General features: G+C 40.5%; 1 protein-coding gene across 9 annotated transcripts in view; it reads left to right on the forward strand.

Annotated features, from left to right (window-relative positions):
- Positions 1-21,235, forward strand: part of PDE1C (phosphodiesterase 1C) — a 594,246-nt gene that overhangs the window by 295,805 nt on the left and 277,206 nt on the right. For 2 of the 9 annotated variants that reach the window (XM_081533595.1, XM_081533596.1), the window contains exon 3: positions 1,683-1,709. The exons of the other annotated variants lie outside the window; for them this stretch is intronic. In XM_081533595.1, the coding sequence (XP_081389721.1) occupies positions 1,683-1,709 (27 nt within the window). The remainder of the gene's footprint in view (positions 1-1,682; positions 1,710-21,235) is intronic. 9 annotated transcript variants of the gene reach the window in all.

Raw genomic sequence — 21,235 nt, forward strand, 5'->3', positions numbered from 1 at the left:
AGAGAGGTGCTCTGATTATTCCCACTTTACAGATGAAGAAACTGAAGCTCAGAGGGGTCAAATATATGGTCCAACACTGTAGAGCTGAGTGCCACAGCCAAGATTGGAACACAGGTAGTTTACTCTAAAACCCAATCCATAACTCATTAGGTCAACTGTTAGTTGACCATCTTTCCTACCTATATGTTATGATTCAAACATGTAAATATCTCTGTGTGTTCATCCTATAGATGTGTATATCTGTGTATGTGCCCATGTGTATATAGGTATGTGAATACTTTATAAATTTTTTCTAATTGCAACCTCATTTAATGCTCATTTAAAATAGAAAATATAGAAAATTAATGCAAGTAAAAATAAAAGTAGTGATTCACTAACCTACTACCCTGGGCTCATGGTTGTCACTCTGGTGTGTTTCCTGTACATATCAGGTCAAGATAACACTGTGGGTTTGGTGCCATACATGGCTTACTTCTTTTAACATGTCACATCATCATGTATGTTTTCATTTGAACAAAGTATCACAGGTTGTAGGTTGTAGGGATTCTGAATTTGACACATCTGTGCCTTTTTTTTTTTGAAAGCATGTGCAACTTACAATTCTATTGGCAAATCAGTGGCTTGGCTTCCTGGTGCAGTGACTGTAATGGGAATGTCAATGTGGAACCAGGGACATCTGGGAAGCATTGCCCTTCCTGGAGATGCTCCTGGGAGGTGCATTTTCCTCTCTCAGCACTTCTTTTCCTCTAATCCCCTCCAGTAAAGAGTCTTCTAAAACTCTTTTGAGGGTCTTTGAATTCTATAAAAGTTGACACAAACATGAAAAACATTAGGATACACTGGGAAATAAACTTTTATGGCCATTTCCTCCTTGAATGCCACAATGACCCAGGTAAGAGACAGGGCAGACATAACCTCTCTTTGATAGATTGAGAAGCCTCACGCCCAAAAGATTTGCCCAGGCTAAATAAGGAACGTAAATAGGAGAGGTGGAGTAGACCTCCAGCCACTGTGCTTCCTGGGATGTGTTTTTCTGGGGGACTGAGCTCACAGCTGAGCCAGTAGCAAGTTCTTGATGCTGCTCTCACCACTTTTGCTTTTAGACCTTCTCACTGTCCCCTTCCTCACTCCTTCTTTCTCTGATGACCTTATGTCTGATCTTATTTATGGTCTAGTTGCATAATTACACATTTATATTTTAAAAGGAAAATCTTTAAAGAGACTCCATTGCAAGCTGATGGGAATAATAGTAACGATAACGACAGTACGAATAGCTAACAGTTATTGACCATTTAATATGCCAGATATAAGACATGCTTTGCAAGCGTCTGCCCATTTATTCCTCAACAACCCCATGAATCTGCTGAAGAGCTGAGATTTGAACCTGATTCTTTCTGTCTGTAAGGTCTGATCTCGACTAAGATGCTACAGTGCCCTCAGAGGGGAAAGGGCAAGAACATCCTCTGGGGATGCTGTGTGTAACCACTAAGACTGTGGTTCCATGCATTCAAGCATGACATTCTGCAACACAGAACTTTTAAGTGAGCTTTGAGATCCACCAGCCTCACAGAGAGAACTTTCTACCATGTTCACCTCTGTGCCCATCCCCGCTGAAGCTTTTTCTCACCTACCACCTGCAGCAAACCCTCTTCTGATCTGTGTTTATGCTTCTTTTCCCACAGGAGGAAATATAAGAAAACGTCCCAGAGGTAAGAGCGTTTCTCTGAGAAGGGGGAGCTGGTTGGTTGACTCCTCTGTGTCACAGTTCTTCACAAGTCAAGCTCATGATGGACATTCATTGTAATAAAGAGTCTTGGTTCCTTCTCAGTGAGTTGCCTGCTTTATCTTTGAGTTGTTACTATTGCTGTAATTAAAACTTGATTGTAGGCATTTGGCGTGGCACAGTAAGTGTATACTCTCACATAAGAGTGGGTCCAGTTGCTTAAAAACTCATTACTGCTGAATTATCTAGTGATTTTACTAATCCTTGACCAGAGTGGGGCTGGGCTGAGGGCAAGTGTGTCAAGGTTTATGGATGGGAGCACAGAAAGGTCTTCAAATGCATGTTCAGATTTTGCATTCTCCTAGGCTGATTTGCTGACAAAATGCTATTGAGCTCAAAACATAGATACAGATTCCTTTAAGGGCAGTCTTTTGATTTAACCATAAAAAGGGTAATTTAAAGTAGAATATCATCTATCATCACCCTCCATTACTCTGTTTTATTACAAAGAGTTTGGAAAGCACATTCCAAAGAAATAGAGCCGCTTAGGTCTTTTGTTTGCCGAGCAATAGAAGCCTATGGCTCAGTCTAAAAGGCTAGCGTCTGGTTTTCATTAGTTGACTTTGGTATTGTGACTTTAAACAGGTTACATGAGATAAAAAATTACTGTTGCAATTAAAATCTTCCAGTAGGTTTCAACAATGGTACTTTCAGGGCTTCTTTGGTGGTTCAGTGGTTAAGAATCCACTTGCCAGTGGAGGGGACATAGATTCGATCCCTGGTCCGGGAAGATCCCACATGTTGCAGAGCAACTAAGCCCACGCACCATAATTGGAGAGTAGCCCCTACTTGGTGCAATTAGAGAAACCCTGCATACAGCAATGAAGACCCAGTGCAGCCAAAAATAAATACATAAAAATAAAAAAGTCTTTTAAAAATAGTATTACCTTCAGATGATGACTTTAATATGACCTTTTCTAGAGAGGCTCGTCTCATAGTAGAGGCTCCTATGTCCTATGGTTTCTAAATAAAGTCAGTAATCCCAAGTAGTGGTGTCATCCTTTGATATGCAGTGAGGAGGTACACAATCATTGAGAGAAAATGAACTAAAACTCTGAAGCTTCTTAGAGGGTTGCTGTACTTCTCTAAATATAGTAAGCTTATACAGATGGCCAAATAATTCTGTCTTGTTCAGGTTCATCAGACTCATGGTAGTGATTGCATTTGAACCACTAAGAATGGTGTAAATTAATCATTCAGATTAGAGGGCATAATAGTCTTCAGTAGTAAAAGGTAATTTATCATTTTTACATGTAGTTAACTAGGGGTATAAGATGTTTCAGTGTTGCCTCAATTTTATTTTAAGGGGAGATAAATAGACAGGTAAGAGGGAGTTTTACAGGAGACTTCAAACCTGTCAGGTTTCAAATTACTATGTCAACTTTTGAGGAAAGCATATTTTTGCGTATCTCACATGAACACTGTTGCATTTTGATGTCAATGTAAAAAAGACTGATTTTAGCGTATTAGCTTTGTTGAAGTGAAGTGCAATTTAATAGAGGCGTGGTTTGAGCTCTTCTGTTTTTAATCACATACCTATCCTCATATGAAATAGATCCATGTCTGCTAATCTATCTCCACTGTTATGGATTAGAACAAAGGTTTGACTTTGCTCATGATTTTGTAGGTCAGGAATTCAGGAAGGACTTGTCTGGGTGCCTTGGATCTGATGCACCTGGTGTCATCCAGGGCTGCTGGGGATAGAGGATCCACTTCCAAGATTGATTCTTCATTTGCATGTGGGGAGCTTTGGTGCTCCTTGTTTCCTCTCTCTCTCCACATGGTTTTCATCCTCCAAAATGTCTCCACGAGCTTGAGCTTCTACTGCAAGGTGATCTCAGGGGAGTTGAACTCTTAGCTGGCTTCCTAGGCCATGTGTTCCAAGAGATAAAGAGTGGAGGATGCTATCTCCCTGAAACTGGCTTAATGTCACTTCTGCTGTATCTTATTGGTCAAGGTGTTGCACAACCCATCCAGAGTTGAGAGAAGGGGACATAGATTATATCTCTCGATGAAAAGGTATTAATGAATTTGAGGCCATTTTCATGTATCAGACCTTCAGCCTTTTGCAGAATGATCTTGCTTGAGACCTTTTCCAGAGATCTGTAAATTGGGAGTCTGTGGATACCTCATTCGATGAATGGTACACACTTTTAAACATATCTTGATACCCCTCTCTGATGCTGGTATGTTTGAATATATGCTTGTCTCTTGGATGATTCATTTGGACTGGGAATAGCTGTGATTCCTTTTTCATGTTCAGTTCAGTTGCTTAGTCGTGTCCGACTCTTTGTGATGGGACTACAGTACGCCAGGCCTCCCTGTCCATCACCAACTCCCAGAGTTTACTCAAACTCATGTCCATTGAGTTGGTGATGCCTTCCGACCCCCTCATCCTCTGTTGTCCCCTTCTCCCACCTTCAATCTTTCCCAGCAATCAAGGTCTTTTCAAATGAGTCAGTTCTTTGCATCAGGTGGCCATAGTATTGGAGTTTCAGCTTCAACATTAGTCCTTCCAGTGAATATTCAGGACTGATTTCCTGTAGGATGGACTGGATTTTTCATGTTAGGGTCAGGCATACTAGTGTGGATTCAGCTGGTCAGTTGAATTCTAAGTGTAGTTATTTGGCTTCAGTTAATAATGAGTCAAATAAAGTTGGTGGCTTCATGTAGGAAAATGAAATGACTCAAATGTTACATTAAAAAGCTTTAAATCTTATAGGTTTGCTTTGAACATTAGGAGAAAGACAGCCTAAGATACACAAATCATCTACCTTTGTCTAAAGTCTTCTTGCTAAGTTTAATTTCATTTCACTCATGTATTTATTTACCTTCAAAAGCAATGATAAGAAAAAAAATCCACTAGCTTGCAAAGTCATCATTATCCAACCACAGCCCAACTGAGTAGACATCTTTCTTTAAATTTTTCATAAAATGCTAGGCAGATCTTAGTAGCCCACAAAAAGGATATTTTGATGATAGTGTTTCTACTGAGTCTCATGTTTAGTATTAAGGAAAATGTACTCACCTCTTTCAAGCCCAGAATTTCAATTGAAAGAGGGATGTTACAAGTACTCTTTACTGGGTTAGCAAGGGCACCTGTAGGTAGGAGGTAAGCTTCTCCCTGCACGGAAAGCCTTATTGGATTGAGCTTTAAATCAACACAATTAAGGGGAACCATCCTTTGGCTTTATGAATGGGTCTTGTCCATGAAGGCCAATCATTTCAAGAGATTTGCTGAAGTGGTGAAATGGCAATTTGACAGCTAGAGAGGATTACACGGGAAGCCTGCTTCCCCATGAAATTCTTGTCAGGTGGTTTTCAATACAGCTACAGCTTCAGGGTATAAGGTCTGGCTATAAGAAATTTATATCTTTGAGAAAGCATGCCAGACCGTGTATAAAATAATCACAGATACTTAGAGATAATCTAACATTTCTGGGCTACTCCTAAAGAAAAAAACTGTTACGAGGGATGATGTAATAAGTTAAATCTATGTTAGAAGAGCTTCCAACACACACACACAAGAACACACACTCACCGTATTTCAGTGTGTGAAGGAAACTGACTGTTCAGCACAATTCCAGGCAGAGGTACAGGGAAAGACATATCACATACCTGAGGGACCTCCATGTTATGTTTTCATATGACTGAACAGTGGAAATACTTTGGTCAGGATGGCCAGGAGTTGGAGTTTTAAGGTCACCAGATAGCGAAACCCTCATTAGCGTGAAGGTTTTTGTTAATTTGTTATTAATCCTAGCTCTGTGTAGTTCTTCTAGTGGAAGTTCTGGTTCTGACTCTGTCTGATGTACATGTTTCATAATTCTAGACATTTCTGTGAGCAATTAACTTGAGCCAAACTTGTCTCTCTTCTTGTTAGTTGATATTAGGTTGATAGTTACATGCATAGTACTTTGCAGTGATCTACCATTTTAACAAAAGTTTACTTAATATTTGCTATTGCTATATACTTAAAAATATTGGAAATAAAAACATATATGTGACATAACCTCTGTGAAGAGGTACACAGGCTTGTAGACATGCCTGCTTGCTAAGTCACTCAGTTGTGTCCGATTCTGTTACTTTATGGACTGAAGCCCTCCAGGTTATTCTGTTCATGGAATGCTCTGTTCAGGCAAGAATACTGGAGTTGGTTGCCATTTTCTACTCCAGGGGACCTTCCTGACCCAGGGATTGAACCCACATCTCCTGCATTGCATGGATTCTTTACCACTAATGCCACCTGGGAAGTCTTGGGATTGTTAGGTGTGACTGTGAAAAAAATTACAATAAAATATGGTAAGTGCTATAATAGATGTAAATATTGAATGTTATTGGGAACAATTAGATCTTTGTAGAAGATACTTAAATTATTGTATACTCTTCTGTCACTAGATCACCAAGAGACCCTACAGTGTTTTTTAACATTCATGGTGCTTAGAAGTATAAGTATATTAAAGTCTGATGAGATAGTTGAGGATTTTTGGTTTTCTTCATGCCTTCAGTTATTTTAAAAGTGTATGTTTTGCTGAGTCTTTAGGTTTTTATCAAAAGGGCAAATGGCTTTAAAATAACCTGGACATTAAGAAGACAGCTCAGGATACAAGCATGTGAAAGTAATGGATAAAGTGTGTCTTGCACACATAGATAATACAATGACCTCTGTCTGTTGCAAGGCAAAAACAAGGAGTTATTTTTTCCCCTCAAGTCTCTAATGCTTCTTTCACTTGGATTTTTATATGTCTCAGTAATCACATTTGATGAGCCCAATAATTGATTAAATCCAGCAAATGATTCCTCCAGTCAGGTCTGCCTGTGTCAGCCTTCACGAATCAACATACTTAATGAGCCATCAACAGAACCTCCACCTTTGCTGTTAATAATCAATTGGTGTATGTGGGTGGGCATGGGCAGGAAGGTGAGTGGATATGACCCTTTGGGAAGACTGCCTTCCAAGTACTTGTATTCTTGTGTTAACAGGTGCATCTTTTGCTGAACTGCTCCCATTTCATCCCAGACATATTAAGACTCATTGGTGAATCCCGAAACTCTTTTTGGCATTGTTGACATAGACTCAATGGATGTAGTCTTTTACCTTCACAGTAAAAAAAGGACAGCCAAATAACTTGTTGGGAAAGTTAAAGGGGTGATAGGTTACATCAATACACATATTTGTGCATGCTTATGGATAACCAGTCTTGCATACTACTACTTACTCAGTTGTATTGACATTTAGAGCCCAAGTTATTAGTGGTGACATCTAATACAAGGGGCAAAGGAATCTTCTAAGAGATAAAACCCTTTAAAAATATTTTCCTATATGTGTTTGGGATGACTAATCAATTCTCAAAGTAGTAGGAACCATGTGATCAGCTATGAGAATATGTCCAGTTGAAGTTCTGAGATTGCCAACTGAGTTATGGTGACTTTACAGTGAATGGTGGCAGGCAGAGTGGACAAGAGAAAGGAACAAAGTGTTATGGTTAGAGCACAGATCATAGATGGACACTGAGACTTAGCTACAAAGGATAATCCAAAGGCAGTTAACATGGAAAGTCGTCTATAGGTACTGTGATTTCAGCGGAAACAGCTGGGGAGAATGGAGGGTGACAGAGGGTCCACATAGGTAGTTTGCTCAGATTGTAGCATATAAGGCAGCTGCTGCTCATTCATCACTTACTCACTTAGTCGAGCACAGGCACAGAATCTGGATTCAAGAGTCTGTCTAGCAGAAGCTGGGGACTTGGCCTGGAAGGAGAGGGTGCTGAGGTGGAGTATGTAGCTCAGGCACTAAGTCTGGGTAGTCTGCCTATCTGTCTATCTGTCTAGGCTGTACTGGGTCTTCATTGCAGTGCACAGGGACTTTGTGGGCTCTGGAGTGTTAGGGCTCAATAGTTGCCCTGTGGCATGTGGGATCTAGTTCCCTGACCAGGGATCGAACATAGCCTTGTAAGGTGGATTCTTAACCAGTGGACTTCCAGAATTCCATGGGTGGTTTATTTAGATACCAGTAGCAGGAATTACCTTGGCATGGAGTTGTCATTTTTTTGAGTTAAGAGGACACAGTTCAGTTTTCTTTTCTCTTCCATCTTCAGTTCTTATAATCACTACCGTTCTCCCACTCATCCAGGATCTTTTGAGTTGCTTTGTATGAGCTGCTGTTGTGTGTGTTTCTCCAACGTTAGCTTTGTGTTCTCCCCCTCCAATGTGATAAATGGGTCTCTGATAAGTTGTGGGCTTTTCCTCCTCACTCTTTTCATTCTCATGATCTTGGTCCAGTCTCATTATCTGTCTCTCAGAATCTTGAATAGCCTCCTGACTGCTCCTGCTGCTCTGGTTACTTCATCTCCATTCTGCTCACCCATGTCTGATTGCTTTTTCCACAGTGTCTCTGATGATGTCACATCTGTTTAGAAAATAACTACAATAACTACAAAATCAACAAACCTCCACTGGCTTCCTTTCAGCTAATAAAGACTACATTCTTATCTAGAACTTGAAGGATTTCTACATCTGTCTCCTTCTCAGTTTTCCTACTTTGTCTCTGTTATTCCCTCCCATTCACTTTGAGTTCCCGTCAAGCTCAACTCTTTGCTGATGTCCTATTTGCCTTGCGTTTTGTGTCATCCCTTCTTCATTCATAATCTTTTCTAGTATTTTGAATGTTCTCATTTTTACCTGTTGAATTCCCACTTTTTCTTCTAGGTCTAATTCAAATGCCATTTCTTTCCACAGAGGCTTCTTTCCATTGTTCTACCTAAAAGAGAGTTTGTTCCCCCAGTCACTACTTTAGTCCTGGGTACAAGAATTAGTTGGATACTTGTCATTCTTCTTGACATCATTGTGATTTTTTTGAGTAGGGACTATGATCCCCCAAAGCATGGTGCTTTGGACATGATTGGTATTTATTAAATGTGGATTGACTTTATGAGTGAATCAGATTGGGATCCTTCATGTATTTCTACCATGGGTCAGAATTAAAGCCAGAATTACCAGGTGGAACTGGGAGTATATAAGCTCAGATTGATGAATGACTCATACTTGCAGATCACCACATACTCCCACATTCAGGCTCTACTTGGCCTTCACACTGGCCAGGGTGGAGGCCTATGAGGTCAGCAAGCCAGATGGCATGCAAGGGCAAGAACCAAAAAATACACAATTGCTTGGATCATTGCAGATCCTTGGATCTGCTTTTCTGTTTAAAATCTTTTACTATGGAACTCTAGGATTGGGTGGAAACTCTGAGAGTGTTTTTGCTGTACATCAATGCTTCAATTTCTCTCTCTCCTCCATTCAGACCATTAGTCTGGGAGATATTTAGTACAGCATCAATGTATTTGTTTGTAGTGCATTATTCTGAGTATTTGATAACTGTGTGGTATGCATCATTTGACGGTTCTGTGGTGTTTTGCCAATATGGTTTTGAGAATCATTTTCTTAGATTGCCTAATAAGACCTAAGTGCTTCTGTAAGATGTCAGCAGCACTCATGCTGGCATATCACTGTGCTTCAGAAGTTAAGCTCAGACTTTCAGTTGCCTGAGTAGGCACGTCTCCATATGCTTCCTAATCCCAGTAGCCCTCAATACTTAAGAGGAAGAATTGACTTGAATAATTCAGTCATCGGTGAGGACTTCCAAATGGGGGCCAAGTCCAGTGCCCAACAGTGTCAGCTTATAAGGCAACTTTTGGAGTGTTGGGAGACTCTGGGTCCAGTTGTGTAGATTAGAGTTTCTTAATCTTGGTACTGTTTGTGTTTTCATTGTAGCAGCTGTCCTTTGCATCCTGGGTGTTTAGTAACATCCCTGGCCTCTACTCACTAGATGTCAATAGCAAACCCCCTTAAATGTTCGTTGGGGGGCAAAATCACCTGTGATTGAGAACCACTGGTATGGATGAAAGATTAACAATCAGATTTATATTCTGTCACTAGTTTAGCTTTGCAATTAACTCCTCTCTGATCTCAGAGTCCTCACAGTAAAAGAGATAAGCTTGAACATGAGAATTGATATGGTTCCTTTTGGCTCAAAAATGGTATTCTCTGATTCTAATTGCTGAGGTTTTCTACAAGAAAGCTCAGACCACCAACCAACATTTACAATGATGACAAACATTCTGTGACCTATAACTAAATCATTGGGGAGGAGCAACATTGCTGATTAGCATGGAGGTCACTGGGCAGATAACATAGTCTGGCCCTGTAGTGATGGTCCTTTGACCACAAGCCAGATCACCCATGATTTAGATACTTCTAACTTCACCTAAATAGCGTGAACTAATCACGAGAAGGATATTAAAAGGACAATTGTCAAAACATAAACTTTGGCAAAAACATAAATATGTCTGAAAGGTACTCTGTTGATCAAATTTATTATATGTCTACCACGTGGCAGGGCTTCATGCACATTATCTTATTTAATCTTCACAGTGATTCTGGTTCACAGATGAAGAACTCAGGGAAAATAAGTAACTTGACTAATGTCACAAAGCAGAGAAATGGTTGGACTAGGGTTTAAAGGCAGATCTTTGAGATACCAAAAATGTCTAATTTTTTTTTTTTCTATTCTGGTAGTTTTATAATTTTTTACAGCTGTGGAACCCCCTCCCACTCGCAAATGAAGCAGTTCAAAACTGAATAAAGTCAAAAGGGTCAGAAAAATATGCCTTTTGGAGTTCATTTCCCTACTCTGCCAATTTTTATTTTCTCATCAAGACATTTTACATTTGAAAATTTTCATATTTGGCTTCAACCCAAAAGTTGAAGTTCTCGGGAAAGTTCAATGAAGGCTTAAAAAAACCCCAACAAGCTATTTTTAAATAATGTGATTTAAAGGGGAGAGGGGGAAAAATTCTTCACCTCTACCACCAAGTAATTTTTTTTCCAAAATTATCTATTTTAGTACTTAACCACTTAAAATGCTTTGAAGCAGTGTAATCAGTCACACATGAATACATAACCCTTTATGCATAAAAAGCAAATAACAAAAATAGAATCAGATAAAGGAAAACTTGTCATGTATTTTTCTGTCCTCTGATTTAATATGATAATGCCTTTTCAAAGTTCATGAAAAAAGTTTACTGCCTGAATTTTTCCCTGTGTCTCTGTAGAAGTAGAATCATGCTATGCTCTGTATTGTTTATTCCCATAACTTTGGGGAAAGGGAACCTGCATGAAAAGTTCTAAGCAAGCTGGAGGGAGTAGACGAAACCGAGAACGTGCTTTGGAAGAGGCACGTCTGTACTCTTTGCTCATCCGTGAAGGGAGAAGGGCAGAGGGTTGGGTCAAGAGCGAGGGTTTAAAGTCACCCATTTCTAGACTAAAATATGAGTCGTGGCACAAATCTTGGGTCAGGCTTGGGTAGGTTCCCTTCTTACCAGAGCTTTCGTTTCCTGTAGGTCCAGTGGAAATGGTAATACTCCCTGGGGTTCTTGGGAGCCCAGAATGAAATCGCATAGGAAGCAATGGAAGCGCAATGAAGCGCAATGAAGCGCATAGGAAGTTTTTGGCACATGGAAAGTGCTTAGTCACTGAAGGCTTGGGGGATCCCTCAGAGAGAAACCAGCATTTGATGGTCACTGTGCAAAGGGCTTACGCTTTGAGACAGAACAGGGTCATGTAAGGGAGCTGGTAGGAAGCAGATGGCCCTGCTCTTTAGGGACAGGGACTGTGTCTTATTTATTGAAGAGTGGAATCAGCCTTAACCAAGTGATTGGTGACCAACTTTTGGAAACAACACTGGAGTAGGTGGGGTGGGAGAGCCCTGTGCAAGGTCGACAACCTCTGGGACATGGGCCTCAGTTAGGAAGACAAACTTGGAAGGGCCCAGTTTAACGTGGTCATAAAAGATCTTTCCACAGAAAGACACTCACAGTTCATCTTCACATTTAGTTTTCTATTTTGAGGGAAATTTTATGTCATTTAAACTATCATAGAGGGACTTCCCTGATGGTCCAGTGGCTAAGACCCTTTGCTCCCAGTGCAGGGGACCTGGCTTCTATCCCTGATTGGGGAACTAGAGCCCATATGCTGCAACTGAGAGTTCACATGCTGCAACTAAAGGTCCTGCACGCTGCAATGAAAGATTGATGATCCTGCGTGCCACCACTAAAACCCCATGCAGCCAAATAAATCAATATTTAAAAAAAAACTATCACAAAGTGAACAGCGCTTTGTTTTATTGGCTGATGGCATGTACTCTAGAGTCAGCATGCCAGGCTTCTAATCCTTGCTCTACTATTTTCTAAGTGTATGACCTTCAGTAAACTCCTTGATTTCTCTAAGCCGGTGGTTCTAAAGTGGAGGTGCTTTGGCTCCCAGAGAACATTTGGCAGTGCCTGGAGACATTTTTGGTTGTCACATCTGGGAGTGGGGTATACCACTGGCATCTAGCAGATAGAGACCAAGAATGCTGCTAAACATCTTACAATGCACAGAACATCCCCACCGTAACAAAGAATTATCTGGTCCAAAATGTCCACAGTGCCAGGGTTGAGAAACCTTGCTCTAAACCTCACTTTCTTCATCTGTATGGAGGAAATAACAATAGCACTTACCTGATAGGGTTGTTGTAGGGTTAAATGAGATAAAGATCAAGCACCGTAAGTGCACTTCCTGGGTTTTAGTAGATATAAAGGGTCTTTTTGCCATTATTATCAACATTATGACCTATGATTAATTGTCTGTATAGCAGATTTATGAATTCTATTTCATTGTTTATGTAGCTGACATATACAGTTTGACAGGTGTTTTGATGCATTTAAATTTTATAAGGAACAAGAAGTACTTTAAATCTTTCATTAAAGGAGATTTTGAAATTGTCCTGGAGGGGTAATATGGTTTGGATTATGTAAACATAGTATATACTTTATGCTAAAACAAATCAGAAATCATAAGTCTATATGCTGTTATATTCTGTTAGACCTAAAAAGTGTAAAATCACTGATCTTAAAAGAAATACTTTGATATTATTGCATATTGTTATACTGGAAGCAATGAAACAATACAAATTTACAGAGAAACCCAGTCTCATCTCTTATAAGTGGAGGTAAAGTTATCATAGTAATTTCAGTGAAAGCTGGTAACTACAAAGTGAGCCTCAATATAAATTGGGATAGATTCCTACTCAGTACAGCAGACAGCAAAAATGTCCCTTGAAACTGGTACGAGCCCAGAGCCAGTGCACCACCTCTAGAAGCATGCCTCTATCTGGAGTCACAGGGCAAGCTCCTCCTCTCTGCTGTGAATTTGTGAGTTTCAGTGCTCAGCCACTAGGGGATAGGGTTGCCTGTGTTGTCTTGTTGCCCTCTGATACAAATATAAATGGAGGTCTTGTGGGTTGCCTTTTTAATAATCAGTTTCTTAATCTATGTTATGTTTTATCATCCAGATCATAATCAAGGGTTTCTTAGAGTTAGCAAAGCAATTAAATAGCTTAAGAAAAAAACCTGATGTGTGCAGTGTGGACTGTGAGATGCGTGATCACCTCTGCTGGTATGCCAAGTCTGAACAGTGTTATCACGATTTGGTGATCATTTTACTAATTGTAGTATACCATGTCGTTAGTACACTAATTGTTAGTCTCAGTGGTGAAGAATCTGCCTACTAATGCAGGAGATATAGGAGACGTGGGTTCGATCCCTGAGTCAGGAAGATCCCCTGGAAGAGGAAATGGCAACCCACTCCAGTATTTTTGCCTGGGAAATCCGATGGATAGAGGAGCCTGGTGGGCTACAGTCCATGGGGTCGAAAAGAGTCGAACACGACTTAGTGACCAAACAACAATGACATTGTTAGTATGAGTAATATATTTGCTCGTTATCATGGCTCACTTATGACCCATCATTAAGAAAGATAGAAAATTAACCCTTTTGGTAGTGTTAACAGTGCCTGTTTGGTGGGTAAACAGAAGCCTCGTTCTTAAGGGGTCATCAGTTCAGTTCAGTTGCTCAGTCGTGTCTGACTCTTTGCAACCCCATGGACTGCAACACACCAGGCCTCCCTGTCCATCACCAACTCCCAAGTTTACTCAAACTCTTGTCCATTGAATCGGTGATGCCATCCAACCATCTCATTCTCTGTCGTCCTCTTCTCCCGCCTTCAACCTTTCCCAATATCAGGGTCTTTTCAGATGAGTCAGTTGTTCGCATGGCCAAAGTATTGGAGTTTCAGCTTCAACATCAGTCCTTCCAATGAATATTCAGGACTGATTTCCTTTAGGATGGACTGGTTGGATCTCCTTGCAGCCCAAGGGACTCTCAAGAGTCTTCTCCAACACCACAGTTCAAAAGCATCAATTCTTCAGCGCTCAGCTTTCTTTATAGTCCAACTCTCACATCTATACATGACTACTGGAAAAACCATAGCTTTGACTAGATGGCCCTTTGTTGGCATAGTAATGTCTCTGCTTTTTAATATGCTGTCTATGTTGGTCATAACTTTTCTTCCAAGAAGCAAGTATCTTTTAATTTCATGGCTACAGTCACCATCTGCAGTCATTTTGGAGCCCCCGGAAAAAATAAATTTTGTCACTGTTTCCACTCTTTCCTCATGTATTTGCCATGAAGTGTTGGGACCAGATGCCATGATTTTAGTTTTCTGAATGTTGAGTTTTAAGCCAACTTTTTCACTCTCCTCTTTCACTTTCACCAAGAGGCTCTTTAGTTCTTCTTCACTTTCTGCCATAAGGGTGGTGTCATCTGCATATCTGAGGTTATTGATATTTCTCCTGGCAGTGTTGATTCCAGCTTGTGCTTCATCCAGCCTGGCATTTCCCATGATGTACTCTGCATATAAGTTAAATAAGCAGGGTGACAATATACAGCCTTGGCGTACTTCTTTCCCTATTTGGAACCAGTCTGTTGTTCCATGTCCAGTTCTAACTGTTGCTTCCTGACCTGCATACAGATTTCTCAAGAGGCAGGTCAGGTGGTCTGGTATTCCCATCTCTAAGAATTTTCCAGAGTTTGTTGTGGTCCACATAGTCAAAGGCTTTGGCATAGTCAATAAAGCAGAAATAGATATTTTTCTGGAACTCTCTTGCTTTTTTGATGATCCAGCAAATGTTGGCAATTTGATCTCTGGTTCCTCTGCCTTTTCTAAATCCAGCTTGAAAATATGGAAGTTCATGGTTCACGTATTGTTGAAGCCTGACTTGGAGAATTTTGAGCATTACTTTACTAGCGTGTGAGATGAGTGCAATTGTGCAGTAGATTGAACATTCTTTGGCATTGCCTTTCTTTGGGATTGGAATGAAAACTGACCTTCTCCAGTCCTGTGGCCACTGCTGAGTTTTCCAAATTTGCTGGCATATCGAGTGCAGCACTTTCACAACATCATCTTTAGGATTTGAAATAGCTCAACTGGAATTCCATCACCTCCACTAGCTTTGTTTGTAGTGATGCTTCCTAAGGCCCACTTGACTTCGCATTCCAGGTTGTTAGGGGTCATAGTGCTCCTTTTTGGGAATGAGATTACTTTTTAATTACAATAGGGATGATAGTGATGCTGGTGGTGGTAGTGATGGTGTTGGTGGTGGCCCAAGAGCACAGCTCTTCATTAGAAGACTGTAGTTTATGCTCAGGAGATCACACTAACTTCATGCTTTCACCTGTTTTCTTATATCCTCTTTTTTCCCGCTGGTTTCTGTGCATGGAGAGATGTGTTCCGGGAGCGTGACTTGGGGATTTGACAGGTGAGGTTCTGATGAAGCCATTGTAAAGCGAAATTGCTTTCCATTTAGCACCACTATTTTGAATAGAAGGAAAATTTCCTTAAATTAGCCTCTTGTGTGGAAAATGAATCATGTTTAAAGGGTACTTTTGATCTTTAGATTGGTGAGATGGTTGGTTTCCCCCTCCTTTGTATCAGTGACTTACTTCTGCTGTTGGTTTGTATGGGACCTTGTAGGGGCATAATTATACCAGTAGTCTATAAACAAGGCAATATAGTTTTGTCACTCAGAGCATAGATTTTGGGTTCTGAGAGGCCTCCATTTCAATATCATTTCCACCCCTCCTTAACTCTGTGATTTTTCAGCTAGTTAAACATAAATGTTCTCAGGGTATGGGCTACTGATAGTACCTAACCCATAAGGTGGCTGATAAGAATTAAATGAGAATGTATATATGGTTTGTGACCCAGTTCTAGGTATATAGTAGGTGCTTAATAAATATTAGCTGTTAATACAATGCGTTCCTTTCCAATAAAAATTAATGGCCACAGAATGCCGTACTTCATCATAATTAAGAATGAGACCTTGCAGACTCTGTAAAACTTGACCTCCCTCAAGGACTTGTTCTACTTGTACTGGAGATGAATTCTTCATGATCTCATGTGACAGAGGAGTATAGTTGGAGTGATACCAGCAAATTATGGGTAGAGTGGGTAGGAGAAGCTGCTGCATTTTGCTTCAGGCTGATCCACAAAGCTGTGAAGATGAAGTACAGGTGTATAGAAAGGGTCTAAAAGAAGGAACCCAGCCATTTTAGCCAAAGATTCTAGGTGTCATCTGTTTACTGCTACCCTCTTGGTCCCTTTATTCGTTCTCAAAGAGATCCTGCAATGCACAGGTTGTGGGCAGACACCTACCAGAAACTAACACGCCCACCAGAGTTTTTAAAAAGGGAGATCAGTTATGCTGGTGGAAAGCCAGCCACGTTGTTTGTACTAACAATATTATTGAGAGATTGAATGAGGAGTTAAAGGTGTCTAGTTTTAAAAGAGTCCTACCAAAAGTATTGAGTAAAGTCAAGTTAAGCATATTTTATTTATGGATGTAAATTTTGGCTTGCTCTACTCCACTTGTAGGTTCATTTCACTACATGTTTACTGAGTACTGATTATGTGATGGTCAAGCACTGTGAGACACTCCAAAATAAATATAAAGAGCAAGATGTAGTTTATGTCCTCTCGCAGCCAATAGTATAATGGGAGAGAGAAAGGGACCCAGGCCAGTTATGTCAATCTAAGTGTTTTGATTGAGGTGCAGAGGTATAGAGAAGGGGTTCTCTGCTAAGTTTGGGGTTCAGTAAAGGCTTGCTGAAGGTGATGCCTGAGCTGAGACTTAAGAAAGAATAAGCTAATATATGCTGATGTGGAAAGGTCATATGGGTATTTATTTAGAGGGAATGACATGAGCATGATTGATCGTAAAATGGTTGATTTTAATCAGTTATGTTATACGAGCTCCAGTGTTTGCTCTGGCTTGAGTGAGATTTGATTCAACAGTGTCAGGCAGGGTCACAGTGCCATTGGTATCCTTGTGGGTGAGCTTCAAGCCTTAGCTGCTGCAGAGAGAAGTAGATAGCCACTTCTTTAAGGGCTGCAGGCAAAGGGGAGAAGACAGTTCATAAAGACTTCTCTACTTAAAGGCATGCAGTGTGGCCACCTGGACACTGTGGATCTCTGGTCTGTCAGAATGGCTCACTCCAAAGAAACCAGGAGTCACTTCAAAACAAGAATCAAAAGGCAGATAAAAAGAATCTCCTACACCTTCCATAAGGGAGTAAAAATTAAAAGTAATAATGTTAAGTGTTCTCTATTTGCTCAGAGTTTTTGAGAGGCTGGCATTTTTCTTTATTCTGTGTCTGGTAAAATTTATTAGCTAAACCATATGGGCCTGCATTTCTTTCTCTTTCATTTTTTTTTTGTTTTTTTTTTTTTTGGCTGCACTGTGCAGCATGTGAAACTTTCCTGACCAAGAATCAAACCTACAGCCCCTGGGGTAGAAGCACAGACTCTTAACCATTGGACCTCCAGGGAAGTCCTGAGCCTCAGTTTCTTTTGGGACGATGGTATTCAAGCAGTTCTCAAACGATATCAGAATCACCAGTTTACCTGTTAAAACAACTTGCTGAAACTGCACCCCCAAAATTATGATTCCATAGGTCTGGAGTGGGGCTGGAGGATTTACATTTCTGAAAGTTCCCAGGCATACCTGATACTGCCATTGTGGAGAACCACACTTGGATAAACACTGCCTTAATAGGAATATGCTGTTCAGAATTTCTATTTCTTCCTCATTCTTGATAAGTTATATTTGTCAAGAAATTCATCCATCTCTGTGCTGTGATATTCATTGGTATAATGTTGCTTATCATCTTTTTAATGTCTCTAAAATCTGCAGTCATGTTCCTTCTTTCATTTCTGGTATTGGTAATTTGTGCTTTTTCTCGTTATTTCTTGATCAGTCTCACTACTTGTGTATTACTTTCATTAATGTTTTAAAAATCTAACTTTTTCTATTGATTGTTTTACATTTCATTGCCTTCTGCTCTTATTTTGTTATTACTTGGGGTTTAATTTTCTAACTTCTTAATATGAAACTTAAAGCATTGATTTTAAACCTTTTATCTTTTCTAATGCAACCATCTAAGTTCTACAGTTCCCTCTGAATCTTGTTTCTCCCCTGTACCTCCCAGATGCCTCATCCATACTCATAATGTTACAGCTGTCAACTGGATTCATGTTTTTCTCCATAAACCATCCCATAAACTCCTTCATAGAAAGACCCTCTTACGCATTTTGTTTCCCTAATAAACTCATAACGATGAGTGTGTTGAGCAGTAGAGGAGTAGATGTATTTGATCTGGTGGCTTGGATGCCTCCTTTTTGTCCTTATTTCCTGCATGTATGGTTCTCAGACAAAAGAACACTACTTATAAGAGGAAAAGTCATTTCTGAAGCAAGCTTTGTGGGAGTGGAGATGTCCTTGTTTTGAAAAACTTGTAGTAAGTGTCAGTAAGGCCGACTTGGCACTCAGAGAACACCATTCTGTTGCCTGAATTGGTTGTTGGTTGAATTTTCTCTGAGTTGTCCTCTCTGTGCCGTTTCCTTTGGAGGCCATGCTGCCCTTCATGCTCAATACCAAGTGGAGTCAAAATGAGATTTCTCTCCATTCAAGTCGAATTTCACAATTGACCAGATGTGTTATAGCTGCAATATGGATTGCTTTTCCCATTTCCTTGGTGTCTGTGGCTGTCAGAGGCAGAAGTAGCCCTCTGCTAATGTACTTCTGTCCTAGGACACATATGGAGTCATCCAGTTGGAATTTCTAACTCCAGGGTCTTCAGAGATAAAAACTCCCAAGTGTGTGAATTTTCTGACCTTTGGTAACTCGTTTAAAGGGAGAAGAATTAGGGTGTTCATTTCCCAGGGGAATGGGAACTTCCCTGGGGGATTGATTTTTGGGGCCCATCATTGTGCAAATCATTTACCATAAATAATTATAATAAAATATTGCGTTTTTATTCTTACACCTCAAAATCTATACTGGTGGTATAGGTCTCAGAACAAAACAGACAAGGTAGGCTGAAGAGAAATCAAACTTTGATTTGAAATGGTAATGAGTGTGATGGTAATAATAGTAGTCATAATAATACTTGACAGTGGGACTTCACTGGTGGTCCAGTGATTAATAATCTGCCTTCTAATGCAGGGGACAGAGTTTGATCCCTGGTTGGAGAACTAGGATCTTCCATGCCTTGGCCACCTATGCCCACAGCCCCTCAATGAAGACCCTCCACAGTCAAAAATAATAAAATAATGGCATCATTGCTTAAAAGATAATACATGATAGTTATTATATTCCTGGCACTGATTTAAGTGCTTTCCATATTTATCCCATTTAGTTTTTACCATAACCTCTAAGGTAGGTGCTATTATTGTCCCTATTTTATGGATGAGAAAATGGAGTCATAGAGAATAAAAATTTTTCGAGGTAGAGAATAGAAAGGCTGGGTTTCAAATGAGATGTGGCTCTTGACCTCAAGCTTTAAGTCCTGTGCTGTCCTATCTCTCTGACTCTGGCAACATTGGGATGTGGTGACAAGAGTGGGGTTATGACTTGGTGTTTGCATTCAAATTCATCAGCAGTGCTGATTACAGCCATTCTGATGTGGATGATTTTGGCCTCTTAATTTCTCTGTTTAGGTTTCCTGGGCATTTGCAGCTGAGCATGGCTGGGGGCTACCATGAACATAACTAGGGCAGAAAAGGGAAAAAAAATCTTTGTAGAGAGTGAGGACCTTAGTGAAAACTCTGCTGACAACAGTATCTCCATGTTCTTGAGGATTATCTTTTTTTTTTTTAATTAGTTAATTTTCTATTTTTTAACTTTACAATATTATATTTGTTTTGCCATACATTGACATGAATCCACCATGAGTGTACATATTTTCCCCTTCCAGAACCCCCCTTCCACCTCCCTCCCCATCCCATCCCTCCAGGTCATCTCGGTGCACCAGTCCCGAGCGCCCTGTATCATGCATCGAACCTGGACTGAAGATTATCTTTTACTGCTAAGGGAAGTCCATGCTCCTGATTGGCACCTCTGTGCGAGGCACAAATCTGTGCTAACACAAGCCAACTTTTCTTCCTTTTTGTGAGACTTATGATGAGCTGTGGCTCCTGATTGAGCTGTGATTGGGAGAGGGGATGGGGGAGAGAGGGGGAGTATCTAGAAGCCCCAGTCCCATCCATCTGGCCAAGGAGGACTTGATGTCTTCCTCTGTTTATAGAAGCTTATGAAGGAAACCGGTTTTTCCAGTTCCCTTCCCAGGATTCCTCCCTTCTTTTTCCAGAAAGAGCCCCATTTGCAGATGCTCTGAGGCAGCAACTAGCTTTCCTGCTTACTGTGACCCACAGTGAGATATACATTTTACACTGTGGCTCCACATGTGTTCATACTCATACACACAACTCACAGACACACACATGCACACACTCACACTGAAATATGTTTTATCCTACTACCAGTGACTGCATCTGATATTTCCTATTATATTCTATTAATTGGAGAAGGAAATGGCAACCCACTCCAGTGTTCTTGCCTGGAGAATCCCAGGGACGGCGGAGACTGGTGGGCTGCCGTCTATGGGGTCGCACAGAGTCGGACACGACTGAAGCGACTTAGCAGCAGCAGCAACATACAAAATGTTGACTGTGACCCAGTAAACTGATGTTATTATGCACTGATGGGTGGCATCCCATTGTTTGAAAATTACTGATATGTGATTGGTGGGAGGTGAGTATAAGAGCAGAAACTAAGTCCTTTTGTGAATTTATTTGAATGCCCAGATCCAGCCTGAATGCATTAATAAATCCAGGTGCCATATTTCTTTTCTAACTAACTCAATATTCTTCTGGGAATGTTGGAGTTTTCCCTCTAACCTGAATTAGAAGCAAGTCATTTGTGCGCCCCTCTCAGGTCTGTGGGTCAAGTCAAAGGAAGTAGCCCACAGAGAAGAAACTTGGTGGAGTTTCACAGTGAAGACCCAGGGCCTTTGACCTTCACCTGCCTACATGTTGCGAAATGAAGGCAGAAATTATGGGAGATGACGGTGTCTTTGGAACCACCTCTTACACTAATAGGCCCTTTGGGAGTTTCAGAGTGGATAACAGCAATAATGGAAAGCAGGTTTTTGTTTCCTTTCTTTGCCAATGTACTGA

Source organism: Giraffa tippelskirchi, chromosome 10, assembly GCF_054371585.1.
Source record: "Giraffa tippelskirchi isolate mGirTip1 chromosome 10, T2T-mGirTip1v1.2.pri, whole genome shotgun sequence".
Classification (NCBI taxonomy): Eukaryota; Metazoa; Chordata; class Mammalia; order Artiodactyla; family Giraffidae; genus Giraffa; species Giraffa tippelskirchi.